The 26,791-nt window shown below is 41.6% G+C and overlaps 2 protein-coding genes and 1 long non-coding RNA gene across 5 annotated transcripts in view; 2 read left to right on the top strand and 1 right to left on the bottom strand.

Moving 5' to 3' along the window:
• The window catches only part of Zc3h12c (zinc finger CCCH type containing 12C), a 62,659-nt gene extending 38,260 nt beyond the window's left edge, over window positions 1-24,399 (top strand). For 2 of the 3 annotated variants that reach the window (XM_087561951.1, XM_087561950.1), the window contains exons 3-6: window positions 4,892-5,031; window positions 14,066-14,300; window positions 16,468-16,574; window positions 17,164-24,399. In XM_087561951.1, the coding sequence (XP_087418077.1) occupies window positions 4,892-5,031; window positions 14,066-14,300; window positions 16,468-16,574; window positions 17,164-18,560 (1,879 nt within the window). In that variant the 3' untranslated portion in view covers window positions 18,561-24,399. 3 annotated transcript variants of the gene reach the window in all.
• Window positions 1-26,791, top strand: part of LOC148004131 (uncharacterized) — an 876,089-nt gene that overhangs the window by 527,464 nt on the left and 321,834 nt on the right. The gene's annotated exons all lie outside the window — the stretch shown is intronic.
• Window positions 16,572-26,791, bottom strand: part of Rdx (radixin) — a 72,606-nt gene continuing 62,386 nt past the window's right edge. The window contains exon 16 of the mRNA NM_001433753.1: window positions 16,572-16,947. The gene's annotated coding sequence lies outside the window, so the exon portion shown is untranslated. The remainder of the gene's footprint in view (window positions 16,948-26,791) is intronic.

Below are 26,791 nucleotides of genomic sequence, written 5' to 3'. Positions count from 1 at the left end.
GGCCCTGTCTCAAAAGGAAAAAAGACATGTGAGTTCCTGTAGCTGTAGGCTAGTAGGCTTGTTTGGCGTTTTGACTCCTTCTGGGTCCTCTTGTTCAGGTTACCAGGGAAACCACATGCCAACCAGCATCTTCGTCTCTGGAACAGTATCTGATTTACAGTGTTAGACTCCACATTCCTTCCTCCTCCTGTCTTCTTTCCTAGCTGTGTTCTGAATGTTTAGCTTAGGGCAGTTTGAGAAAATGAATTCATATGAGAATAATCTGACAAGGCTGAGTTCTCTCCTTTAGAAGGGCTAGTTATTCACACACTCCAAAGCCAGTGCAAACGTCTGTCTATCCACCCCACTTTTTGTAGGTCTCATAAGGAGGCAAATAGAGACAATAAGGAATAGAATCAAGAGAACCAACAGCAAAGCAGGTCAAGAACCTCATTGTCCTCCTCAGTTTTCATCACTCCATCTCAAGTTCATTCTTTCTGTTCTCTGAGAAATACAAGTTCCAGAGATACAGACAATTCCTTCTGTTTTGAATGGAGTTTGTCTAAGTATCTCCATAGATACATAACTTTGTTTACTTCAGACGAGTCTGGCTACTGCAAAGCAGGATTCTCTTAAGTATCCAAACACAACAGAATAAAGTGAGCCTTCTGATTATAAAAATGACATCTGGACTTTTCATACCAGCCACCAAGTGGTGATTCAATGGGACCTTAAGCTCTTACCCATTTTGCTCCACAGAAACTCAGCATTTGCAGTGGGGGTTTGGAATTTTCCCTGGAAATCCAATTCCACTAAACAAAAGTAGGTGGGGGAGAGGTGCTCTTAGTAACTGTTCATGGTCCTACTCAATCCAAGATGACTATAAATCTTCCAGAATATTCGCCTAACATAAGGTTTGCATCACAAGAGATGTCAACTATACTTATTACTGAGGTATTAAAATAAAAAGAAATTGATATGTAAAGAAAGTTTAAATATAAATATAGGATCATCTCTTTTGAGCGGGAAGACCCTCTGAACGCACACGCACAGGTCATGAATGCTTACAAAGCTATAGCAAAGTTTCTGTTCTTTGCATGTAGAGTTAGAAATGTGCTTTTTTAGTAATCAGCAAGCAGTTACTTGTGTCTGTGGCTACAGTACACTTTTTAGATCCTGCTTTTGTAATGTTTCGTCAGAATTACTCTCATTTCATTCTCCCTCGGCAGTCCCTCGGCTGATCTTCCTGTCTGTCCCACATGAGTTGTCACACCTTGTCTCAGTAAAGAAACTCCGTCATCTCCCAGCCCTCTCCCCACTATCCAAGTCCCCTCTGCCATTTGGAGCTGCCTGGTGGCTCTGCTCAGACTCGCTTGTCACTAGGGTGATTCTGAGACTTGGTTGCTGACGGGGACTTCTATCTAACGGCATATTGTGGACTGTTTAGTGACCATCTTTAATATTGCATTTTTCTTAATTCTTTGACAATTTCATACAATATATTTTTGCCACATCTAGCCCTGCTCCAGGGATGGACTTGACCAGGGGCCACAAGAGACTGAAGAAAAGACAGACACAGAAACAGCTAGATTTGGGGGCCTAAGCTCTCGGATAGAGAATGTGTATTATTTACCCCAGGGCTCAGCGTGTTTGTTCTAGATTGAAGAGTGAGGAGGGCTATTACATATGGTCGAATAAGGAGGTGGGGCTATTACATACAGATAAACAAGGAGGCAGGGTTTATGGTATACAACGAGGTCAAGGAGATAGGTTTAGTTAGCCTCAGTAGGAGCAGTCTCTGTAGGGGAACGGTCTTCAGGCTGTAAATACCAGGCAAGGGAGCCAGTGTAGACATTTTCTGCACATGCTGTTAGCATCAGCACTGTTAGTAACACCACCACCACCACCACCAAGAAAGGCTTTCCCATGGGTCTGAGGCTATGGGGTCCTTCACTCAGGGAGGGCTTCCTCTCCTCCCTCCTTATTTCTATTATGTTCACACCCCTCCTCTGAGGCCCAGCCCCATCTTCTTCCCCCTCCCAGTTTCTTGTTCTTTTCTGACTCTAATAACCCAGTGAGTCCAGTCTGTGCTGCTCATATACTGAAGAGCGTGGGACTGTGCACTGGAGCATGGTCGACCTAGAGCCATACCATTAAAGAAAACCAGCTTTTCCTCCCTACAAAAGCCATCAGCTGTCAGTAGCTGCCCAGGGGTGGGAACTTAGGAACCCTTTGCTCCTCCTTGCTAGAACGTTGACTGGCTTGCTCCTGTATAGTGAATGCTGTGCTGCTGCTGTGAGCCCATGAACCCTGTCATGTTCGGAAGACACCATGTTGTCTCGTCCTCCCTAGCCCTCCAGCTATTTCACTCCACTGGTGACATCACTTTTTGACCCAATCAGATGGAGTTTGGATCAGAAAATCTTGGACATTCAGGGACTTAACCTGCCAATCCCACTTGCCTTTTGTTTTTTACATCCCCTTGCAAAGATAGGGACATGAACTTATATCTGTTTGAAATATAAGGCTGCTCAGAGGATAGAAGCCAATGGCTAACTGCATTTTATCCAGCATTAGGTAACTGTAGGGTTTTAGTGTACCTGGGCGTAGAATTACTATGTTTTAAAGAAAGTACGATTTCAACTTTATAATAGTGCCAAATTGTTCTCCCAAATAGTCACATCAATTTACATTCCCACCTGTAATGCATGAGTTCCTATTTTCACACATTCTTGGCAACATCTGCTGTTTGCAGATTTTATTTTTACCCATCTGATGGGTGTGAAGTGGTGTCTCATTTTGGCTTTAATTTACATTTTTTACTATTGAGCATTTCATGTGTGTTGGTCATTTGGGCTGCCTCTTCTGTAAAGCGACTGTTCATGTAGCTCCCATGTGCTCTTGAAAAGATGTCCTCCTGTTTAATCATTACAAGGTTATATGCGTCCATTAGATCAGGATTCGCATGATTGTTCCTGTCTTCTGTGCCTCTTAAGTGTCAATTAGCATGAGTGCAGATTTGCTCATTTCTTCCAGTTCTGCGTTGTTCTAGACACAGAATCTAAACTTACTGAAATTTCCTGTGTATGTTCTTCTTTGTAACAGCTTTTAAATCCCTAATAATGCTTTGCCTACAAGTTCTATTCTCTCCCAGAAGTAATGGAGTGGTGCCAGTTTTCTTTGGTTGATAGTGTGCCTAGCAGAAGTTAAGGGTTCAAGTACGAATCACAGAAGGCTTCACTGCAGTTACAGAAGCCAGTGGAGAATTACTTTTTCTCAGAGAAGATTAGGCATAGTTGTGGGTTCACTGCTCAGAAATGAAAGCTCCATAACTGCTCGCCCCTCCTGTGGCAAACCATTCTCTTGTCGGTTTTTCCCTAAGAAGCTTATGGATGGAGAGCAGAGGATAACGAGACAGTCCTTATTAGCCCAACTGTGCTTTTGAGGGTTGGTTTCCTCTTCTGCCACCTCTAGAATTTTTATCCTAGGACTGTAAATAATCTACTGTCTCTAGGGATTGTACTAAGTCCTTCATTGGTAATCTTTCTTCTTGAGTGAGTATGACAATTCTTGCTAAATGAAGCACCAGAAGGAGAAAGCTTAATAGGCCAGTCTTGAGAACTCCACGGAGCAATTACATTGTTGATTCTCGGGTGCCAGATAATATTAGATTACTAGCAAAGCATAGTACAGTAGACCTCAAACCATTAAATCAACAATGGTAAATCAGTCACAGTGTAGGTAAGGTTTAGCAGTCGGGTGTATTTGGCCATACTTGCCAAAGTATATTTGGCAATTCTCTCCAGAGATAATGGGATTTTTCTAGATTTTTTTTCAGAAGAATGATGAAATTTCAGTCAGTATTCCCATGAAACCTAACATCACATTGTACACTTTGTTGTTGTATTAGTTGGCTGTCTGACAGTCCATCTTCTGTAGGAAATGTGGCCTCAGACTCTGCCTTGCTTCATCCTCTGGACATTTTAATACATCTGTTTTACCTCTAGCCTCAAACTCGATCATTAACACAGGCTGTAGACAATATACAGTCTACAGTTGTACTTCAACATAGCCTTCAACATCGTCAAAGCAAGTAGATTTTATGTCTAATTTATTCTAAGTTGATTTCCATACATTAGAAGGTTCTAGTGCTTCCAGCTAGGACAATATATTAACATGCCTAATAATTGATACATGCTAAAAGTTAGCAAAGCATTTACTTAATTTACTATGCCTTCTTTTGTTCCAAGAAGAAAAATATATAAGAAATGAAGCCTTCAGTGTTCATACTGTAAAAGACAACAAACAGAGTGCATCCAAAGCAGTATATACATTAACAACATTAGGATATGTCTTGTTGAATTCTAGGACAAAGGGTATAAGCAGAGCTGACACTAGGTAAATGCTGACATTGGGTGCACTGACACCTCTCATTCAGTTTTGAATGCCCTGTAGTCATCATTCATCTTGCCCAACACAGTGGTGTGGAGCAGAACTTAGGGTAGGATAGTTAGTGCCTGAGTGTGTGTGTGTGTGTGTGTGTGTGTGTGTGTGTGTGTGTGTGTGTGTTTGTGTGTGTGCATGCATGTACATGTCTGTGTGTGAGGTTTCTCTATTTTTTAGTAAAATATTTCCTGTTAAACACTTTCTACTTACCCTATCATCAACAGAAAATGTAGCTTAACATTTAAAACTCACCTTTTTTTAATTGTCCACAGTATTTCCATTTTCTTTTTTTTCAGAGATTCTGATTCTTAATTAAGTTAACTGAAGTCAACTGTTTTTTCTCAGTTGTGTAGCTTTACATTAAATTTCAAGTTTCTTACTATTATAATCATGTGACTATTTCTGTTTATAAATTTGAATTTAGGTTTCATTGTGCTTTAAATATTCTAAACTACAAATTTTTCAGCCATGGAAACAAAGAAGTGTTCTCATGCCGAGGAATAAAATTGGCAGTGGATTGGTTTTTGGAAAGAGGCCACAAAGATATCACGGTCTTTGTTCCAGCTTGGAGAAAAGAACAGTCGCGACCTGACGCCCTTATCACAGGTGAGCTTATCACAGGTGCCATGCCGGTGCTTGGAACTCTAGGGATGCTTGATGTGATCTATGTGACTCTATTGTCTTGGGTGCAATTTTCTTTGCCAGTTTGAAAATAATGTACTTGTATTAACCAAATACTATATGTACTGGATATTTTCCTGTTGCTGTGTAAGATATAAGGATGGGATATGGATAGCAGCAGGAACAGCTGAGAGCTCAGTGGGCACGATGGCGTCAGACTTTGGAACCTCAAAGCCGTCTTCCAGGAACACACCTCCTCCAGCAAAGCCACACCTCCTAATCCTTCCCACATAGTTCCACCAACTGGGGAAAGGAATTCAAACATATGAGCTTATGGGACCATTCTTATTTAAACCATCATAGCTATGTGTTGGATATTTTTCATTTATGTAGAAACTTTAACATCAAATTTTATAAAATTCTGACTTTCTAAGACATGCTTAGTAGATTAATTCTAGCTTAGTTATTTGTTGTACAATATTTGGAAAAAATGTCCTGAAGGTCTTCAAAAAGCACTTTTGTCCTATCTCTGTCAAATTAGCCTAGGCAGCTGTCAAGTTCTAATGACACAGGACATAAAAGACCTGCTAAGACCCTGAGATATGTCATGTAGCCAAAAAGGAAGAAATTACCAGATCCCAGTTATATATTTATTTTTTGCATTATTTTGTAACTTTTAAATGAATGAGTTTGGAACAAACATGTCCTCCTTAACTGTTAATTGTCATTGAACATTTGATTCAGTCATAGAGACTCACAGGCATCATCCAATCGTCCTCCCTCCAGTATCAACAGAAGTACGAAGGATTTATTTAATAGAACTACAGAACATTTTAGAGAGGGAGGAAGGGAGGGTATGAAGGAGACAGACAGACATACAGACTACCATGCTTCCAATGAGAAAGATTATTTTAAGGTTTTCTTTTTATCTAATATTATTAAGACATTGTTAAAATAGAATAGTGCAGTAGGCAAGTATTGCTGGAGGCTAAAACCAAGGGATGTCAGGTCCAAAAGGAATTGGGGACAAATGGCTATCTGTGGTGTTTATTAGCACACCAAAGACACATGCTGCATCCCACCCCCCACCCTACCCCACCCCACAGTTCCTGTGCTCCTCTCAGTTCTTCTCACCTCACCCCACTCTAAACTTCTCTAGATTATAGGCTTTCCTTCCCCAGCCTCTCATTCCTACAGAACCATACAATCTCCACCGTGAGTGAGTTAGTTCTCTTGGTCATCTCTCTGCTCTCTCTGTTTTGTGCATTCTCTCTTTCTCTTCCTCTCTCACCTTCCCATCCCCCACATGGCCCTGTTTGGCCTACTCCTTTCTTTCCCTGCTCTAGACTTTTCCGGATGCCTCTTGCTGTACTGTCCTCATATCTACAAATAAAAACTTTCCTATCAACCGTACCTTGGCACAGTCATTTCTTCACTTTAGACAGGCTCGCAGTAGCTGGGTAACTGCAGACTGGAATACCTGTGTGATCCAGCACAAAGAACCAAAATGTTGGGGTAACTCTAGGAAAAATACCTGCATAGATTCTTATCTTATGCTCCATCACAATAATTTTTACATACTTTGAAGACTTAGCTGCCAGAATTAAACCATCAATAATTATAGTCTTTGAGTTGGAAGGAAGGAACAGCCTTCCTAAATTTAGAAATTTTAGAAGTGATATGAAGGAAAAATTGATGTAATTTAAGCAAAATTTCAGTTTCAACCTTTTGATAGACTTTCTTAAAACTAAGTACCTATTGATTACACTTTTATTTATTTTTTAAAGATTTATTTATTTATTATATATAAGTACACTGTAGCTGTCTTCAGACACACCAGAAGAGGGCATCAGATCCCATTATAGATGGTTGGGAGCCACCATGTGGTTTCTGGGAATTGAACTCAGGACCTCTGGAAGAGCAATCAGGGCTCTTAACCACTGAGCCATCTCTCCAGCCCTGATTACATTTTTAAAGTACACTAAGAATTCATAACACAACATAACATAACATAACATAAAAACGTCACACAATTGACAAACACAAACTGTTTCACACATAGTGGTTGAAGTAAACAACTCGCAGGGTCCAAATGAGGAAAGGGAGTCCAACCTCATTAGTAGTCGAAAGCACACAACTGTGAATAGCCGCTATCTTACCCACCAAGTCAGCTCTAAGAGCCAGTAGTAGTCAGTACTCTGGGGGTGCTCCTTTTACACCATGGAGGCATAAATCACTACAACCACCTTCATGTGCAGATTGTCTTAGACTGTTAATAGAGTAGTTCCTGCTCCATTCAAAGTTTTCAGAATTTAAGTCAGCCAAGGTCTACTGTGATCCAAAATTATTAAATGGAAGCTTTCAGAAATAAACAGATCATAAATTTAAAATTGTACAGTGTTTTGTGTCATGAGATGAAATACTGTGTTGTCTTTCACTGTTCTAGCCAGGAAAGGAATCTTCCCTCTGCCCAGTGCCTCCAGCCTGTAGATGCTACTCCCTGCCTCCAATGGAAGCTTTATACTAGCATTCTGGTCGTAGCCAAATAAAAAGCTGTGACGTACACCACCATTAAGTGAAAGGTTAAAGCTCTGAAGTTTGTGAAGAAGGAAAAAGTGTGTGTTGAGGTTGCTAGGCCATGTAGTACAGTAAGATATTCTGAAAGAGGTCAGGCTCAATGTCGTTTTTGACAGTATATTGTTATAATTGTTCCATTTTTGTGCTGACTCCTTTTACGCCAACTTGACACCAGCTAGTGTCATTTGGGAAGAGGGACTCTCAATATCTTGACTAAACTGGCCTGTTGGCAAGCCTGTAGAACACTTTCTTGATTTATGCTTGATGTGGGAGGGCCACCCCTGGGGTGGTGGTCAGGGTGCTATAAGCAAGCATCCCAAGCAAGCTATGAGGAACAAGAGCAAACCAGTAAGCCACATTCCTCCATGACTTCCCAGGAAGAGAGACTGTAAGCTGTAAATGAAATAAACCCTTTCTCCCCAAGGTGCTTTTGTTCAATGTGTTCATCAGCAGTAGACTAACTAAGACAGATTTTATTATAAGTTAATTTTGCTGTCTCTAACTTACAAATTGAATTTTATCATGGATATACATGTAGAGGAATATATACATACATAAATATATATATATGTATATATATATGCACATATGTATTCTGTACTGCCTGTGTCCTCACTTGTAACTGTGATGGGCTGTCTTGTAGTCCTTCCCATTGAATAAGGGGGAGGAATTACTATGCTTTTAGATTTTCAAGTTCCCCTTATAGAATGAATCCCAAGAAAATAAGCAGGGGTATAGCTGAATGTCTAGGATCAAAATTTCAGTGTACAGAGGTTGGGGATTTAGCTCAGTGGTAGAGCGCTTGCCTAGGAAGCGCAGGCCCTGGGTTCGGTCCCCAGCTCCGAAAAAAAAGAACCAAAAAAAAAAAATTCAGTGTACAATTATTTTCAATAGAAAAGAAAAAAGAAAAAAATAATTGTATACTCACTAGAAGGATAGGTCAATAAATTAGAACACTTTTCAATGATCCAGCATTTAGGCAAAATTTGTGTGTGTGTGTGTGTGTGTGTGTGTGTGTGTGTGTGTGTGTGTGTGTATGTATGTGTGTGTCTGTGTGTCTATCTGTGTGTCTATGTGTGTAAGTGTTTCCACTCCTGCATGCACACACAGTGGCCAGAGGTCAACACTGGGTGTCCTCTATTGTTTTCTACTTTATGTATTATCTAGAGGCTAGATTGGCTGGCAGTGAACTACTGCGGTCTACCTGTCTGTGTTTCCCCAGCACTGGGATCTGGATTCCAGGGATCTGAATTGCTGACGATTTGAGCTCAGGTCCTCATGTTTGTGCACTAGGCATTTTCCCCACTTAACTATCTCCCCAGCCCGTAGGCATAATTTTTTTGGAGAATATAGTATTATATAAAAATGCATGACTTTCAATATGTATGTATATGTATAAATTTATGGAATGTGTGTGTATATACATGTATCAGCAGTACAAAAATTTACAGAAAATGACTTACAGGAAATGTGGAAAACGTTAAATACCCTCTAAGTTGTGTTTTTATGTTTTTGTGGGATGTTCATTTCTCCCTATTTCTTTTTTTTTTTTAAATGATAAATGTAGGTATTTAAATTTATTTTTAAATTAATAATAAAAGTGTCAAGAAGTTATTGCAGCAGACTTAGCACTTCAGCATTCTGTCATAATGCATTTTGAATTGTCACATCATGCACCTCAATCCCACTCATCTCCACATTCCTCCATATCCATTCTCCACCCTTGCAACCTCCCCCAAAAGAGAAAACAAAACATTTTTAAATTAAAATAATTTTAAAAAGTCTCCCCGTGGAAGCTGCAGGTTACCCTTCTATCCACAGTTCTTTACTTGCAAATGCTCATTGCAGTTAGTCATTGGTGTGGCTTCAACCACACTGTAACTCGGGATCCTCACAGGGACTCCTCTTGGACATCTTGTTGTTGTCCTGAGTCCTGGAGATCCTGCAGCTGTGGTTCTGCAGGACTGGTCCCTTCCCACACCCCAGCAGTTCATCGAGGGGGTAGATGTTGGGCTGGGTCAACTCAAAGCCCTGGATCTGGGCCTCGGTAGTAATGGGCAGGGGTCCCCACAGTACTTTTTTTTTTAATGTATAGGTCTATTTCATGTTTATAGATCTAGTTATGCTATCATCTAGTTTATAACACTGGTTATAAAATCCACATCTGATAATTACTCTGAGAATACTATCATATAAAAAGTATAAGATTTGGCCCTTACTACTGAAACACTTCGAATATGTAGTACATAAAACTGAAAGAGCCTCCTTTAAGTGCTATAACTTGCAACTAGTAATTGGAACACTTTTACTCCTGGTGAATAATTGTGAAGCATTAGGGTCTAATCTAAAATCCTATTCTATGAAAAGAATTATTTTCATCTCCTGGCTCTATGCGGATAGATGATCCTAAATTTACATGTTTTTCTTTCTCTTAAACAAGCTTCAGTATCAATTCCTACCCACACTTTCAGGGGTTAGCATTTTGGATAAATTAAAGGAAACGTACAGCATAATAAACATAACGTTTGCTCCACCGTTGCCATGTGAGGGATCTGCTGGCCTTTGTCTCCCTATTGCTCCCAACAAGAAAGCCATAGCTGGGGATGTCACACACGTTCTCATGTCTGATCTGCTCCTAACTATTTGCAAGTGGATATTCCAGGTTAACTGCCTGTGCATTGTTAGGCTGTGTGAGCTCTACCTGATTTAGCACTGAGCCAGGAGTCTGCAAACTGCGTTCTGTAGAAGCCGGAAGGTCCTCAGATGTTTTGTTCTCATATTCCATTTGTGTAATTGGCACCAATATTTGAAATACAAACTTTAATTTTTAAAATAATACAAGTCTAATTTTATTAAGATAGATGAATTGATAAGTACTTTTTTTCAGTACCAAGAGAAAGGGAAACTTAGTTCTAACAACGAATACACTCACCACAAAATGGGAGGTAGATTGTGAACGCTGACTGCTGGAATACAGGTTCAATTGGTAGGTCAGTAGACCTCTCCAGAAAGTTACTATTTGAAGAGAAATCCAAGGGAAGTGAAGAAATGCAGGATTCAGATGGATTGAGAGCATTCTAGTGAAGAGGAGTAGCCAGCACACAGTCTTGAGGGGAGTCCGTGTGTGCATAATTAGGAATTGCAAGGAGATAAGTCTGAGTTACTCCACTGAGGACACAAGAGCAGAGAGTGGGGGTGGAGAAGACGGATTGAGAAAGTCTCGCTTTTTAATTCTTGAAGAACTACATGAGCACATGTTGAGAATTCTTTATGCAGTAGAGGCATATATTGGCCTTCCTGTGATATTTTTTTCCAGAAATTGTTGCCATTTTAGAGCCTGTCTTTTTTCTTTTTTGGTCTTTTGAGATAGGGTCTCAGCATGTCGCTCTGAATGTTCCAGAACTCATTATGTAGACCAGGCTGGCCTCCCATTCACAGAGATTTACCCACCTCTGCTCCCCAGTGGTGGGATTAAATGCTTGCAGCATATCACCCAGCTTGGAGGCTGTCTTTATGGAAGGTTTTCTGCAAAGAAAACGTGGTTATGTAAATAGCTGAATATGTATAAAAATATTAGTTGTGTTCTATCTTGGTATGTGTATGTGGTGACTTGTACATATTTCAGCATATGCACATGTGTGACTCACGATTTCCTATTAATATCCTTCTCTGCCAATGCTCTGTGTAATTTATGCTTTCTCTTCATTCATTTTTCAGTAGTGGAGGTCAACCCTAGAGCTTGTCCATGCTAGCCAAGTGCTCTCATTACTGTGCTCTACTACACCCCAGTGCCTACATAGCTTGCTGTATTTGTTTTAATTGGTTCCACTATCAGAATGTGATGTGACTTTTTTTTTTAATTTAGAGAATACTTTATTAGTTTTTGTAATCAAACCCACGTAGATAAGACCTTACATATTTAATACAGTGTGTTACCCCTGTACAAATGGAAAAAACTTAAGTTCAACATTTCTAGACCAATATGGCTGTTAATTTCTGTACAGTGCCAACTCAACACAGTAAACGGGGATACTTTTTTCGAAAGTTGACAGCACAGGTAAAGTTTCAAAAAATTCAAATTATATATCTGTATATATATATTTATATTTATATAAAAAGACCAATAATAGCAGTGTGTTATGCATCAACAGCAGCAACAGCTTTTCCAGGTTCTGCAGTCATCTGAACAAAACTGTAGAGACATCCAGCACACTCCATTATCTCCCTATTTCTTTATACTTCTACTTTCCTAATTTTTTCCTAAGTACCTGAAAATACTTTGATAAACAGTAGGTAACGGTGTGATAAATTAGACTAGAGTGGAATGGCAACAGCTGGGCCCCAGGACACAAATCAGCAGCCCCAGACGTTGGGCTGAGACAGCATGTCACGCCACCGCGGCTCCTCAGCAGGACTCTGTCTGAGTGCGGAGGGCAAGGGAAGTGCTACTGCCATGGGCACGTTCGGCCTTTGTGCACATCTGAGGTCAAGGAGGGAAATATACACCAGTGGGGGCATGGCCGAGTCCAGGGGAGACATCCCAGCATGCCAGGCCTCTGGAAGACATCAGGGTACAGCTTATTTTGTAAAACAATGGCATGATAGGGGCTCTCAAGTGCTTCCTTCCCAAAGTAATACTTTTCCTGACTAAAGCCCTCACCCACATAATCTCTGGCGAATGGAATAGTTCAGTTATCTTTCACTGGATGTAAATAAGTAAATGATACATCACAATTTTCAGTCCTGGGTTCAGACTAGCAGTTTTCTAACCTAATGTTCACTTAACAAATACTTAACATACACTAACCATATTAACTTGCTGGCTATCTACTAAACCTGCATTTTTTTCAAGATGTAATTATCTATGTCTCATCTCAATAAATGTTTTTCCATTTCATAAATGGAAATTAAGCAATGGTGGTGACTGTTGGGCTGCGTGCAGTTGCTCTGCAGGCTGCTTCAGTGAGGCTCAAGGCCTCATACATCCCTCAGTAAACATCTCTTGGGTAACAGGGCCCTGAGTCACTCAGGAGCACGATACAGGGGCACTCTTTAGTGTGTCCTTATTCACCCAGTCCACAGACATTCATTGAGGGGCTTCTAATGTGCTTCATGGGCTTAGTGCTGATGGAAAGAGCATGGGACAGGGTGCCATGCTGCCCTCCAAATGTTGTTCAGGGTGACATGTAGAATGATCCTAACATGTTGGGTTCATTAGTGAATCCAGGCTTTAAAGCTTGCACTGGCTGTCTGTGAATTTTAAAGAGATCAACAATAACATATGATTGAAATACATTCAAGTTAGGTTGAAGAACACAGTCTGTGGGGCACAGTGGGAGGGGGCTAGAGTTTCCCGCCACCTCTCCATATGTTAACTCATTTACTCCTCACAGCCTGCCCATTGCATTTCAGAAACAAAGAAGCAGGTTCAGCAAGATCGTATTTCCCCTTGTGGACAGCAGCAGAACTTGAGTTTTATGCTTGATTTCCTTATTCTGATATCCACATTTCTCCACTAATCCATTCTTAACTTTAGTAGCCACTGAACACTCACCAGTACCACAAGGTAACAGGCAATAACTATCTGCAGAAGAGGTGGGTTTTTTGAAAATTATTAATTGACATTTATTACCACATTTCAGAGGACAGGGTGCAGAACAGTGACCCCCATGCCTATAGCAGCACTTCTGGCCTGCTGCCTGCCTTCTTGTGAACCTGGGCTTGTTTCCTCTGTGTCCGCCGTCACTTCCTCTCCAGTTCTTTCACCATCACATCTCCTATTTAGGAAAAGGCTACAAAGCACAGCACAGATGAGAGGAGTGAGCCTGTGGCTCAGAACCGGACCAAGTAACAGCTTAGTGTGGCCGTGACTTTGGCACAGGGCTTGAGAGACTGTTCTCACCCGAGTGTTTGCGGCTTTAGGGCTAAGGCTTTTACAAAATTTCAATAGTAGAAATTTCTATTGTTGAGCGTTACAGATTATGCTGCATCTGACAGCTGAGAGTCGTAGTCTGTACACTCCAGTTCCTATTAAAACAAAAAACAAGGGGTTGGGGATTTAGCTCAGTGGTAGAGCGCTTGCCTAGGAAGTGCAGGGCCTGGGTTCGATCCCCAGCTCCGAAAAAAAGAACCAAAAAAAAAACAAAAAACAAAAAGAAACCTCATGAGGAAGCTGGAGAATAGCTCAGTGCTTAAGAGCACTTGTTCTTCAAAGAACTTGGATTTGATTCCACAACCATCTCTAACTGCTGTTAGAGATGACCTCTTGTGACTTCTGTGGGAACCAGACACACAAGGTACACAGTCCTACCTAGATGAAGCAAAACACTCATATACATAAAATAAACATTTTTAATTAAAAAGGAAACCTCTCATCATATGAAGGTCATTATGTATTTAATTATGTATTTACTCCTGAAATTCCACCTTTTTCTTATCGCAGATCAGGAAATTTTACGTAAACTAGAGAAGGAAAAAATCCTGGTGTTCACACCATCACGGCGTGTCCAGGGCAGGCGCGTGGTGTGCTATGACGACAGGTTCATCGTGAAGCTGGCTTTTGAATCCGATGGTATAATTGTGTCCAATGATAACTACAGAGATCTGGCAAATGAAAAGCCAGAATGGAAGAAGTTCATAGATGAACGGCTATTGATGTACTCCTTCGTCAATGACAAGTAAGTAAGCCTGCTGTCCCCAGCAGCTGCAGGAGTGTCTTCCCCACTTTGCCACAGATGGGATCTGAGACAGGTTTCTTTTGACCACCAGTTTCCCATTAATCCTGACGGGAACCAAAAGCTGAACACTCCAGAAGAGCCAGTGTGAGCTTTGTGCCTTTCCCTGGGCCTTCTTAGACTCTTCTCATGGACCTGGCTGACAGAAACATCTACCCCCTCATCCCCCCAAAATGCCTGTCAAATCCACCTAGACCATGTTAGCTTTCTAAACACACACTTATTAAGGCTTTTTATGAAGGAAAACTGTGGTCATGACTGCAGACTTCAAGTTAGTAAAAGGACAGTTGACATATAAACACGAAGCACACACAAGTTACAATTTACTTACACGTGGAAGACATTTACCTATTGTTAATCTAAACCCAAAATGAGTTTTTTTTCTCACCTGATTAATTCACAAAAATAAGAACACTCATTCTGCATAAAAGCTAGGGCTGGAGAGATAGCCTTAGCAGTTAAGAACACTGCTTTTCCAGAGGACCTGGGTTGAAGTCTCAGCGTCCACAGGGCAGCTCACACCCATCTGTAACTGGTTCCGGGGATCTGACACTTCTTTTACCTTGAGCACTCATACACGTGCTGCAAGACCCCTGCAGCCAACACCCACACAGCAAGGTAACCAAGCTTAGAGATTTAAATGCGTGAAAACTGTTGTACAATTTAGCAAAAGCTTCAAAAATATCTTTGTGTTCTCAGCCTTAGAGTTATTTCGTAGAATATATAAATGAGGAGAAAACAAAAACCACACAAGCTAATTCCTGTGTTGAGAATTACAGGGGTTCCGAGGAGACCAGGCCCACTGTAGAGACCTGTCAAGCCGCAGTGCTGCTGCTGCTCACTGCTCGAACTCCTTATGCAGACTCTGAGAAGTGTGCACAGTGAGGGTTGGCACAGCCTGCTCTCAGCTGCACTGTATAGGCGGAGACTCTGAGGAGAGAGTCGTGGAAACATGAGTAAGGGGAAAATATTGTTATTTAACAACGCTGGGGACGGCCCAGGTTAGCCATGTGCTGACCTACGGCTCTAACCGCCAGGTTTTTTACTGAATGTTCTTTTGTCACAGTAACAGTGTTTATTAAGTACTTTCCTTAGCTATTTTGATTGTTCTTCTTTGAGTGTTTATATTGCTCACGTTCTCATTTTGCAGATAAACACTTGGGCTCATTTCAAGTTAAAACAAAGACCTAACAAGTATTCAAATATATTTCTGTGCATGATGTATAAATTTTTCTTTCCTCCATTTGATAGTCAATTCAGTGACTTGCTTGTGTCCTTAGATTTAGATCCATCTTTAGTAGTAGGGATCAGAGCCTCCCATTGTGTGCTGGGCAAATATGGTGCCACACTCAGTTACAGCCTTGACACTTTTGTTTCTTAGTCTTTTTGAGACCAGGTCTATTAACTCATTCAGACTGGCCTTGAACTCATTCTGTGGTTAGGAAGCTTGGATGTGCAGTCCTCTTGCCTTACCCTCCTCCCCTCTGGCCTCAGGTAGCCAGGATCACAGGCGAGCTCTGCCTGCCCCCAGCTGAGGAGCTGCTGCCACAGTGTGCAGGACAGACTTCAGAGTTGCAGGCCACTGAATCTTGACTTTGGAGTTCGATGTCAGAGACAAGGTGACTCAATTCATCTGAACCCGAATTAGAATTATTTATTGATCTATAAATGGAACACATAAATGAGTCACATCTGGCATAGAGTGGGGTCTGTGCTTGTCACTGTCCCTCCCTTCTCAACTGCTCTCCTCTGCCTGCCCTGCACTCCCCTGCAGACTGCGGTGGACAGAGCTCTCCTATCCTAAGATGCTCTGGTCATTAAAACTCTAGTCCTTACCAGCACCCAAGACTGAGAGGAAGAAAGACATGGTAGGACACGCTGTCACAGAAGTATTTAAATTAAAGCAGATACAAGTTATAGTGAAAACTGAACATTATAGGAGAACATGCTTTAAACATTTGGGTTTTTTTTCCTAATCTTATAAATATTAGTCAAAACACTTGGAATAAAATTTCAAAAAAAAATAGAATAAATGAATATTTGTATCGTATTACATATTTCACAAATTAACCTTTGTGTGTGTCATTCTTTATTGTTCTCTCTGTGACAGGTTCATGCCCCCAGATGACCCACTTGGCAGACATGGCCCAAGTCTGGATAATTTTCTGAGGAAGAAGCCCATTGTTCCTGAACACAAAAAGCAGCCCTGTCCCTATGGTAACTGTCCTTACGGATACTTGACATGTGCCTTTAGAGTGCAGTGCGCTGGGACGTACCGAAAACTAACGTGCCACACTGTGTGCTTCTTTCGATTATAAGGAAATAATAAGGAAGTGGGCTAGCCTTAAACAATTGTTTATAAGGAAATATAAGGAAGTGGGCTAGCCTTAAACAATTGTTTTTTACCTATTTGGGTTCAATGTAGGATTTCTCACAGTGAAAATCGTGCTGATTCTGTTTGAGTCACTGTTTATGGGAATGAGAGTGAGGAACTCTTGTCTGTGGGGATGGATCAGAGAAGTGTAGCTTTGTCGCATCACAGCAGTGCAGATGCTCTCCATAGCAGACTTTCCCACCCAGTTGTAAAGACCTGGAAGAGAAGAGGCAGATATGATCTGAGAGATCAACTGAGAGCTTCCTCGGTGTTCTTCCTAGTAAGCAAGAAGACCGAAGAGAGCGAGGAACACACTAGGACATAGCCCAGCTCCCATTTCTGCCTTTGTACACAAGCTCAGATAGGCCTGCCTCGCTGGCTGTGCAGGGCCTCATGGTGTGCTCCTTTGCCTAACTGGTTTTATCTTCATAGGAAAGAAGTGTACGTATGGACACAAGTGCAAATATTACCACCCAGAAAGGGGCAGCCAGCCTCAGCGCTCAGTGGCTGATGAACTTCGTGCCATGTCTAGAAACACAGCAGCCAAAACTACAAATGAAGGGGGACTGGTGAAGAGCAACAGTGTTCCTTGCAGCACCAAGGCTGATAGCACTTCGGATGTTAAACGAGGTGCTCCAAAGAGGCAGTCAGACCCAAGCATAAGGACTCACGTCTACCAAGACATAGAGGAAAAGCTTCCCACCAAAAACAAGTTGGAAACCAGGTCTGTACCTTCCTTAGTTAGTATCCCGGCCACTTCTACTGCAAAACCCCAAAGCACTACATCTTTAAGCAATGGCCTTCCATCTGGAGTTCATTTCCCACCTCAGGATCAAAGACCACAGGGACAATACCCTCCAATGATGATGGCAACCAAAAATCATGGCGCGCCAATGCCTTACGAACAGTATCCAAAATGTGAGTCCCCTGTTGATGTTGGCTATTATTCCATGTTGAACGCATATTCTAATCTGAGTATCTCAGGCCCCCGAAGTCCTGAAAGGCGTTTCTCCCTAGACACTGATTATAGAGTCAATTCTGTAGCTTCAGACTGCAGCAGTGAGGGGAGCATGAGCTGTGGGAGCAGTGACTCCTACGTGGGGTACAGTGACCGCTCCTACGTCAGCTCTCCTGACCCACAGCTGGAAGAGAATCTCAAGGGTCAACACATGCACCCTCACAGCCGCCTTAACTCCCAGCCCTTCCTGCAGAGTTTCCACGATCCCTTAACCAGAGTTCAGAGTTACAGTCACGAAGAACCAAAGTTCCATCACAAGCGTCCTCTTCCACACTTGGCTATGCATCTGCAGCACCCTGCCGTGGGTGCCCGCTCCAGCTGTCCTGGCGACTACCCCTCTCCACCAAGTTCAGCACACTCTAAGGCATCACACCTAGGGAGGTCCTTAGTGGCCACGAGAATAGACAGCATTTCTGACTCTCGACTCTATGATAGTTCTCCTTCAAGACAAAGAAAGCCTTATTCTCGCCAGGAAGGCCTAGGAAGCTGGGATAGGCCAAGCTATGGGATGGACGCGTATGGCTACCGGCAGACTTACTCCTTACCCGACAATTCCACACCCCCCTGCTATGAGTCGATCACCTTCCAGAGCCTGCCCGAGCAGCAGGAGCCGACCTGGAGGATCCCTTACTGCGGAATGCCACACGACCCTCCGAGGTACCAGGACAGCCGAGAGAAGATTTATATCAACTTGTGCAACATCTTCCCCCCTGACCTTGTGAGGCTCGTCATGAAGAGGAATCCTCACATGACAGATGCCCAGCAGCTCGCGGCAGCCATCTTAGTGGAGAAGTCGCAGCTGGGTTACTGAAGAGATGATGCATCTTTGTGGTGTGGAGTATGCGTGTTGAGCTCAGTTGCTGAGGGAGGTTTGCTACAATAGCACGTGTGATCTCCCTCTCGGCAGGGAGGTTATGTAGTATCCATTATGTGAACTACTGTATCATGGAATCCTATGGAGCCCCACTTGGTGGACTTACCACGGGATGCTTTACATTCAAACTTTTGTTTTTAACATTTCCTTTTTAAAGCTATACACTTGGCTGGAAATTTCTCCAGTTTGATTTAATAGATGTCTCTGTGATCTTTGATATTCCTCTTTGGTGCATCAGGGGTTTATATGCAGCACTTTTTATCCTTGTTTCCTGTCTTATTAACTTGGTGTCTGTCTGTGAACTGCAAGCAGTGGCGGTGCCTCCAGAGCATGGAGGCACTGACCCAGCAAACGATCTCCTCAAGCCGAGCTTAACCAGAATCCTTTACAGCTTCCTAAGTTATTTTTATTTGGGGAAAGTGGGCTTCTTTGTGCTATAACCATTATTTATAGAAACAAAGATATACTACAGCACTGACTTTATATTTTTTAAAAATGTAAGTTTCCAGTTATGTTAAAATGGAGATAGTACATATTAGAATGACTCCCAGTGTGGCACTTTTTATTATTTTATTTTTGTTTCGATGTTTCCTGTTCAGAAAATTAGTTATTTTAAATGGTCAGTTTAAAAGAAAGCAGATGCAATCAATGGAAAACATGTTTCCATTTTCTTTTTTATGAACAAGGCAAAAGCTTGACTATTACAGGTTAAAGCTCTGCTTCTCAGCTAAAATGTGCTTTTTGACAGTAGAAATGGGATTGAAATCCTGGATTTCCATTAACATGTATTTTTAATCTCTGTCTTTTTGTGGGAGGCACAGTACTGGATGAATAACCCTTTCTCAGTACCTGCCCGTTTTTAATGAATCCAAGTATTCTCAATGCAACTTTTATATTTAATACACCCTAGCTTTCCTGCTCTTTCTCGAGGCTGAGGTGGTCTGATGTGCTGAGGGTATGCAACATTTCCTGCTACTGCACTAGAGAAATGGCAACAGAGGACCTGTAAATGGTAACTTGAAGTTTTTGTAAGATATTGTATATTTTCCACTTTCCTGAAGGTAGCTTTTGGGGGCCTGTTATATTATTAAGGCCACACTCTTGCCACAAATAGTGTAGTTTTAGATACAGACTAAAGTCTGTTCTAGTATTAGTAAGGGATATTTCTGGTTGCAAAGTCGTGGGCTTTGCTTGCCATGGTGACCTTCCTGAGCATCAGGAGATGGGTTGACGGTCAGTGCAGACAACAGTGTTGCGAGGCACAGAAGCTGCCTCTGATTTTACTTGTTGCAAGGACAAGTCCAGCTCTACTCATGTAGTCAGCTTGGATGCTCTGGTCTAGATGCTCTGCAGTCTGCGAGAGGCAAAGCCCTGAAAACCAGAAAGTACCTTTTACTGTTGATACAAATTGTATCTTTTTAACAATAAGAACTATTTTGATTTGTAGATCTAGTTAAAAACACAAATGTGTAACTATAATTAGACTTTTGGGCAACATTTTATCTCTTATTTAAATACAAAATTTTAAAGGAAAATTGAAGTCTAGAATAGGGTAGAAAATAAAACAATTAAGGTAAATAAAGGTGTCTGTCTTAGTTTTATATATTAAAATATATTAATTAAATAAATTTATTGGCATTTTTTTCCTAAAACTTACCTAGTGTGAACTTAAAATAAAGGTAAAATGCTGCCTGAAAATAATGTCCAAGCATCTTCGACTAGGATAACATTTTCACTACTTGTGTGACACTGTGTGTTGCATGGAGTAGGATTTGGGTACACAGTAAATGCTTCTAAACGGCATTGTGCATATTAGCATATCCAATAATCTGAACCATGTTCAGCAAACTTAATTCAGGAAAGTGATGTTCTACAGTTACTGCTGTTGTGTTTGAGTGAGCATGGCACACATCTTTACCCAGAGTGCCATCCCGAGTGGTGTGTCTGAGAGTGACACAGCCGACTTGTGAAACTGTCCTTGATTCTGTCGGTCATTATCTGAAGGACAAGTTGAAATGTGGAGGGCTAAGTAAATGCCAAAAACAGGGTTGCAAATGTGGGGTTCCTCATATCCAGTCTACCCACATTGTGAAGATCGGGTAAGAAGTCAGTTCAAATGGACATGTCACTTTTGCGTCATGTTAGCACTGTGATTGTTTGGAAAAATGGGCACACTTGACTAAATGATTTAAGTGAGAGTTTAGGTAAAAAGGATATGACTTAAAATTTGGCCTTCTTGTGTTTTTAGCTGAAGTTGCCCTCTTTTTCATCTTTGATGTAATCTTTGCCAGTGTGTGTCATGGAGTGGGTAGTTCTGACCCATCCACTCTTATATTTCTCAGTGCCATTGGCTGTGTGCTAAGAAAAGGTTTTCTTATGACAAGAGGGCAATTTGTCTGTCCCCTTTGATGAAGCACCAATGCTGCTTTCAGACATTAATAAGGTGGTTGGCAGATTTTAGCTACATCAATTTCTCAGAAAAAAACAAAACAAAACAAAACAAAAAAAAACCCTCCGGTAATTAGTAAGAGGGGCCTATTATTAAATTTGTAGCTGATCATAAACCTTCATTTTGGCTAAAATATTCCTCCCCAATCTCTAATTTCTATTTACCAGACTAGCTAAAAATAAAATGAATAAATGGTGTGCTAATGAGTAGTAAAAAGTCAGAATTGGTCAGCTGATTAAAAAGGACTCAGACTGGGATCTTCTGCCCCTGAACAATAGCTGTCAACTGTACTTTATGCAGTAGTAGCAGTTCCTTGTCCCTGTGTCTTAGTCCAGAGGGAATAGTACTTAACTGGCCAAAATGGCCCTCAGAATTTCCTCTTTTCTTGCATGTAATACAGACATTTCAGTCTTGTTATCCTAAGGGGAGTTTGTCACTGACCCAAACAGTGAAAGTAATGGTCACCAGTGTGAAATATTTGACACTGGTGGCAACTTGAATTTTTGTTTTTATGAAAATACATTTACGAAAATATGTAATTACCTAAAGATGGTGTTTTATAATACACATTTGTTATGAAGTATTAAAAACTAGGGGGTTGTCTTTTAATGGATAACATTTTCCTGATTGAACTGTGTCTTTCAGTTGTGAATGACCAAGTCTAGGGTCTATTTGACCAATGATAAGATTCAGAACCACTTACATGGAAAGAAACACTTGGTTTTATTCTTGGTATTTTTAAAGATTATTTTGATAATTTTAATAGAATGTGTAATTTTTAAATACACAAAAGTAGTGTTGATTATATAAATGATTATTTAACATGTCTTTTACGGATGTATCTATATGTGTATAGACAGTAATATATTTATAAAACAAATATACTTTATGTTGTACTTTTTAGTTTGTAATGGATGTCAGTATGACTGCGTATGTGAGTGAGCACGCACATGTGTGTACATGTGCGTACATGTATTGATCTCTCTGTCTGACATTCTGTGTTTGAATGCTAAGACCTTTCCCCTGACTGACTGGGGTTCACTCTTAAGTGTATTTGGGTTTCGCGCCTTTACCTCCCTTATTCCTCAGCCAAAATAAAACAAGAGGCACAGTTTTCTGTCTGTCTGTTACCAGATGGCGCTTCCATTTTATTAATCGCTAATTCTTAGAGGATGCCTGACATCAAGCAGATCATGGCTGGAGATAATGATTATGTTCCAAATATATTAAAGGCGGACCCCCAGCTGTGATATGAAAGCTTCAGGATACACACCAGTGAACAGAGTGAGCCTAGAAGATGGAGTCATCCACATACCAGCACTGGAGGAGGCCGGAGCTGTGAAAGGGAAGAAGCAAACCTGAGGACATGTGCCAACAGCTCTCTCTGTAGGGTCTGGTAGTAAATAGAGGCTTCTCGGAGAGTCAGGTAGTCTCTTTACTGTACACCTTTGCCTTTACAGTGTAAAAGCCACAGGTAGCATAGAGATGAGAATGTGACCTTTTACATAAAATTTTATTTACCGAAATGAACAACAGGCCAGTTTTTACCTGTGGGCCATTCCCCTGCCCTGTCCTTGAGGGAAGAAAGCCAGACACAGTAAGCAGTCAGTTCTTGTGCATGTTAATATAATTAACAATAGCTGTATCTCATGAGCCATCTAGAGGGGGTGTGAGCGTCACTCGTGTCCTTCAGATGACCAGAAAGCATGGGAGGCATTTGTTAAGTTCACCATACCCATCATTTGAGATGTCTAGCCATCAAGAAATCTGTTTAAAAAAAAAAGTATCAGTATTGGGAATTTTGCTTAAGTTCTTATTTTTAAATAAGAACCCATTTTCTTTTGTTTCTTAGTGGCCTCGTAGGCCAAAAACCAGCCTCTTAAAATTCGGTCTATAATTAGCCACATTTTTCCGAGATTGCATTTGTCAGTTACATTTTTCTGTTCCTTTTTGTCTTCTGATACTTAACAGACTTGCCCTTCTTTACAAGTGATTTTAAAAATTCACATACAGTAGCTTCACAGTTTCAGATTTTCCTGTCATGTTTAAAACGGACTGGTCCAATGAGTATATTTGTTACATTGTCACTCTAGTAAGAAACCTGTCTTCTTTCTCTGTCTAAATGTTCCCTGTGGAGTCTTTGGATACCTTAGGGACTGCCAGGGGGTGATGTTCCCATGATCACCTGTAAGTGTGAATTGACTGATGGTGCACACCACTGTGCACACTTATTCACACTGCTTCATCACGGTGTGTCAGCAATAACACTCTCTTCCCGGGTTGTTAAACGGCCATGAAAACCACCACCTACTTAAGTAGTCTCACTTTCTTTTAAAATTGGAGTGGAGTCCTGGCTTTAACTGTGTTGATGTTGTGTCTGTTACACCCTCTCACTTCCTGCCTGTCACCCATGTTATAACAACGCCGCCATATTTATACATGGCTCTCCCCTGGGATCCTCAGTCCTTCAGACTTAAACGTAATTTCAGGTTTTGACCATTTGGCAGTAGAAAACGTCTATGCATGTTTCCAATCCTTTTAAACCTGTAAAGTTTCATTTCTTAAACCATGTACTGAACTTTCTGTCCAGGTATTTCAGGTGAACAACGAGATGTTTCCCAGAAAAGCATTTACCACTTCTCTCTAAAGTAGCTCATGTCTTTAAGAAAAGGAAGTACAGTGATGGATTTGTAAGGCATAAACGTGTGTGTGTGTGTGTGTGTGTGTGTGTGTGTGTGTGTGTGTGTGTGTGTCTCCTCTGGGGGTTTTAATTATAAACTTTCAGCCTTGTATGAACACCCACAAACGGTCAGTACCGCAGACAGGGTATACCCTCACTGTCAGGTCTCCTACTCCTCCCAACTGTAGCTGTTCGCCGGGAGAGAATTTCCTTCCTCATCCTTCAAGCTTTTCTTACAGGAAAAATAAGGGGATGAGTATGTTTAAAGCAACCACTTAATAAACATATTATTCTGTTTACCTCCTCTATCTGTTCTGTATGTTTCTGTAATAGGATTTTTACAATTCCAAAAGCAGTGGAAACAGCTACATGAGTCAGCCATAGAGGGGGAAATACTAAAATATTCATTTTTCTTGTGGTATGTTGTTATATGAAAAAGTAGATCTCATATGACAGCATAGATGCTAAGTAAACAATGCATTTCCTTCTCTGTTCCCCTGGATTCTGCTTCCCAGATTCTGTGGTTAATGATATTGGGCTACTCTGAAAGTTGTGCAAATGTTCAGCATTGATGTAAATGTTAGAGCCACAATTAATTCCTATTAAACTGAAATTAAATGTTAAAAACAACTACTCATGACTCAGAATATGGTGAGAGTGTTTTCTTTCTCTTAGTCTCTAAGGTGTTTTATTTCTGATGATTCTGAAGTGTCTGGTGGTTTAGCTAAGACAGTGTGGTTGTGGATAGGGACCTTATCCACTCAGTTTATAGAAAAGCTGGATAGTGTAGGTGTGTTTGTTCTGATGAAGGCCAGCAGGCCATTAAAAGGTATTGAGCAGGCTTCTCTTCATGGAGCAGTATGGACTGGGCTGGTACACCAATTGGGAACTGATACATGTGAATTCTAAACAGGTTCCATGCGTATCCTTCAAGGTCTCTTTCTTGTGGGTTAAACTGGATTCTAAAAGCAACACAGTCAATATGAGTAAGTATTAAAAAAAAAAAACAGACCTAACAGATAATAGACAAGTTTTATTTTGTTGATAGTTGAAGCTTAAAAACCTAGATCACTATAGAAAATGTTTCATTTCTTTCAGGGATTGGGAGAGGCAGCAGGCAGAGATCAATATGTGAAACTTGTGTGCTTGAGTGCGTCTTGCACACGTGAGTATGACACCACACACACAGTAGGCTGAATCAAGCAAATCAGCTCTCAGAGTCTTTCCCAAGGCCCCTTGTAAAATGGCGTTGACAGCCTTTCCTTGTTGGCAGTACATGAGAAGGAGAACTCAAGGGCAGCAGTGCTGCCTGGCCCTGCTCGAGAGCCTTAAAATAGGAAACAGGATCCCTGCTGTTCTCCAGAGCTTGTCTTCCTGACCCAATTTTATGGTCATTTTTGGTCAGTGGAAATATTCTACTTCTGTTGTGGTCATTATAACAAGATGTTTTCCTAGTGGGATTTTCCTCCTCTGTCACTTTGCAGACCTTTGCTTTTCCTCCAACATTGTCTCTCAAACTGGTACTTTCCATTGGCCAGCATCAGCTGGTCATCTGCCCCTCCTCCCACTCCCATCATCTACACATGAGCAGAGAACTTGCAGCCTCAGCTGCGCTCGGGCCAGGCTGCACATGCACATTGGAGCACTGATGCTCATAGTTGCCAGAGACTCCAACACATGCAAAACAGTAAATCAAAAGCAACTAGTGGGAGAGACTTCCAACCTTCCCAGGTCAGCCTGAGCCCAGAGAGCAGGAGTTGGACTAGAGTGCTAACGAGACCTAGTGCTTTCTTTTTCTCAGGCCCACGCTTGTCTGAAGACAAATGTTAGCACTCACTGATGAGTTACTACATGGTCATGCATTAATACTCATTACATTAATACTCATCAGTGCATGAAAGAGAAGTGTCACAAAATAGCAACTGTGATGCTGAATTTATTCAAAACAAAGTACCTGGCCCTGGGTCGTTGCCACCCTCCTGTCATCCCCCAGGTCAGAGGCAGCTGTGAAGGTGAGAGCATCCTTAACTGCCTCTGGGAGAGAACCAACCAAGGTTGTCAGGGATATTAGGATAAGCTAGCTGCCAGGGACTGGAAGAAGACGGAGTGACTGGCTTTGAAAGATTCTCCATCTCTCTCACAAGAACAAGAAGTCTCTATGGTAACATAGAAACTGACAGACCCCCTGGGAAGAGTTTGGAGCAAGTACACAGTGACTTCAGCATGAGCTTTTGGAGTAGTGCCCCATCGTGAACACGACTTTGATCTTGAAGCTTGCCTCTGTCTTCCAGTGTAGATGGAATCATTTCCCACCTCGTGGATCTTCAATTCAGTGATGACAGAATATGTAGGGGTCAGGATGAAGAGGCCTGTGTGTACATGCTTAGGGACCACTGAGTCCTCTCTGGGGCAGTCTCCGGTCCAGAGAGTATCCTGTGGAGGGAGGGAGGATTCCTGGGCTGAGGAACCCCACTGAGGCTGCCTTCTGTAGTTTTGGGACAGGAGACTGTTCTGAATGTCACAAATCCCTTCGCCCTCACCTGGTCAGTGCTGTACTTTAGTCTGGCTAGTTACTTGGCCCCACTGAAGCCAGGCATGTAGGCCATAGCCTATTGTCCAGGCATGTAGGCCATAGCCTATTGTCCAGGCATGTAGGCCATAGCCTATTGTCGAGGCATGTAAGCCATAGCCTGTTGTCCAGCCCTGCCATTTCATCCTCTCTAAAGCAATGACATACCCGTGCACAGAGGCCACAGACTGGCAAAGGGGTAGCTGACATGAGTGGATATTTAAGGCTACATACAGAAGTCCCTTACACATTGGACAATGTTTTGTGACACTCCTGGTTTTCTTCCTGGATGTCAGTTCCACCCACTCCTATCAAGGATCCTAACAATCAAGATATGTCTCCTGGTATCCATGGGACTAAAGGTATGAGACCAGCCATGTCCACCACAAGGATGCAGGTAGGCTATCCCCTGGCCCTAAAGAGATAAGTCTAGATAGATATCAGGACAGTCAGATGCTATGGCTTGGTTA

Source organism: Rattus norvegicus, chromosome 8 (assembly GCF_021556685.1).
Source record: "Rattus norvegicus strain SHRSP/BbbUtx chromosome 8, alternate assembly SHRSP_T2T, whole genome shotgun sequence".
In the NCBI taxonomy this organism is placed as follows: Eukaryota; Metazoa; Chordata; class Mammalia; order Rodentia; family Muridae; genus Rattus; species Rattus norvegicus.
Note: the sequence above shows the minus strand (reverse complement) of the source record. Positions and strands in the feature narration are given on the sequence as shown.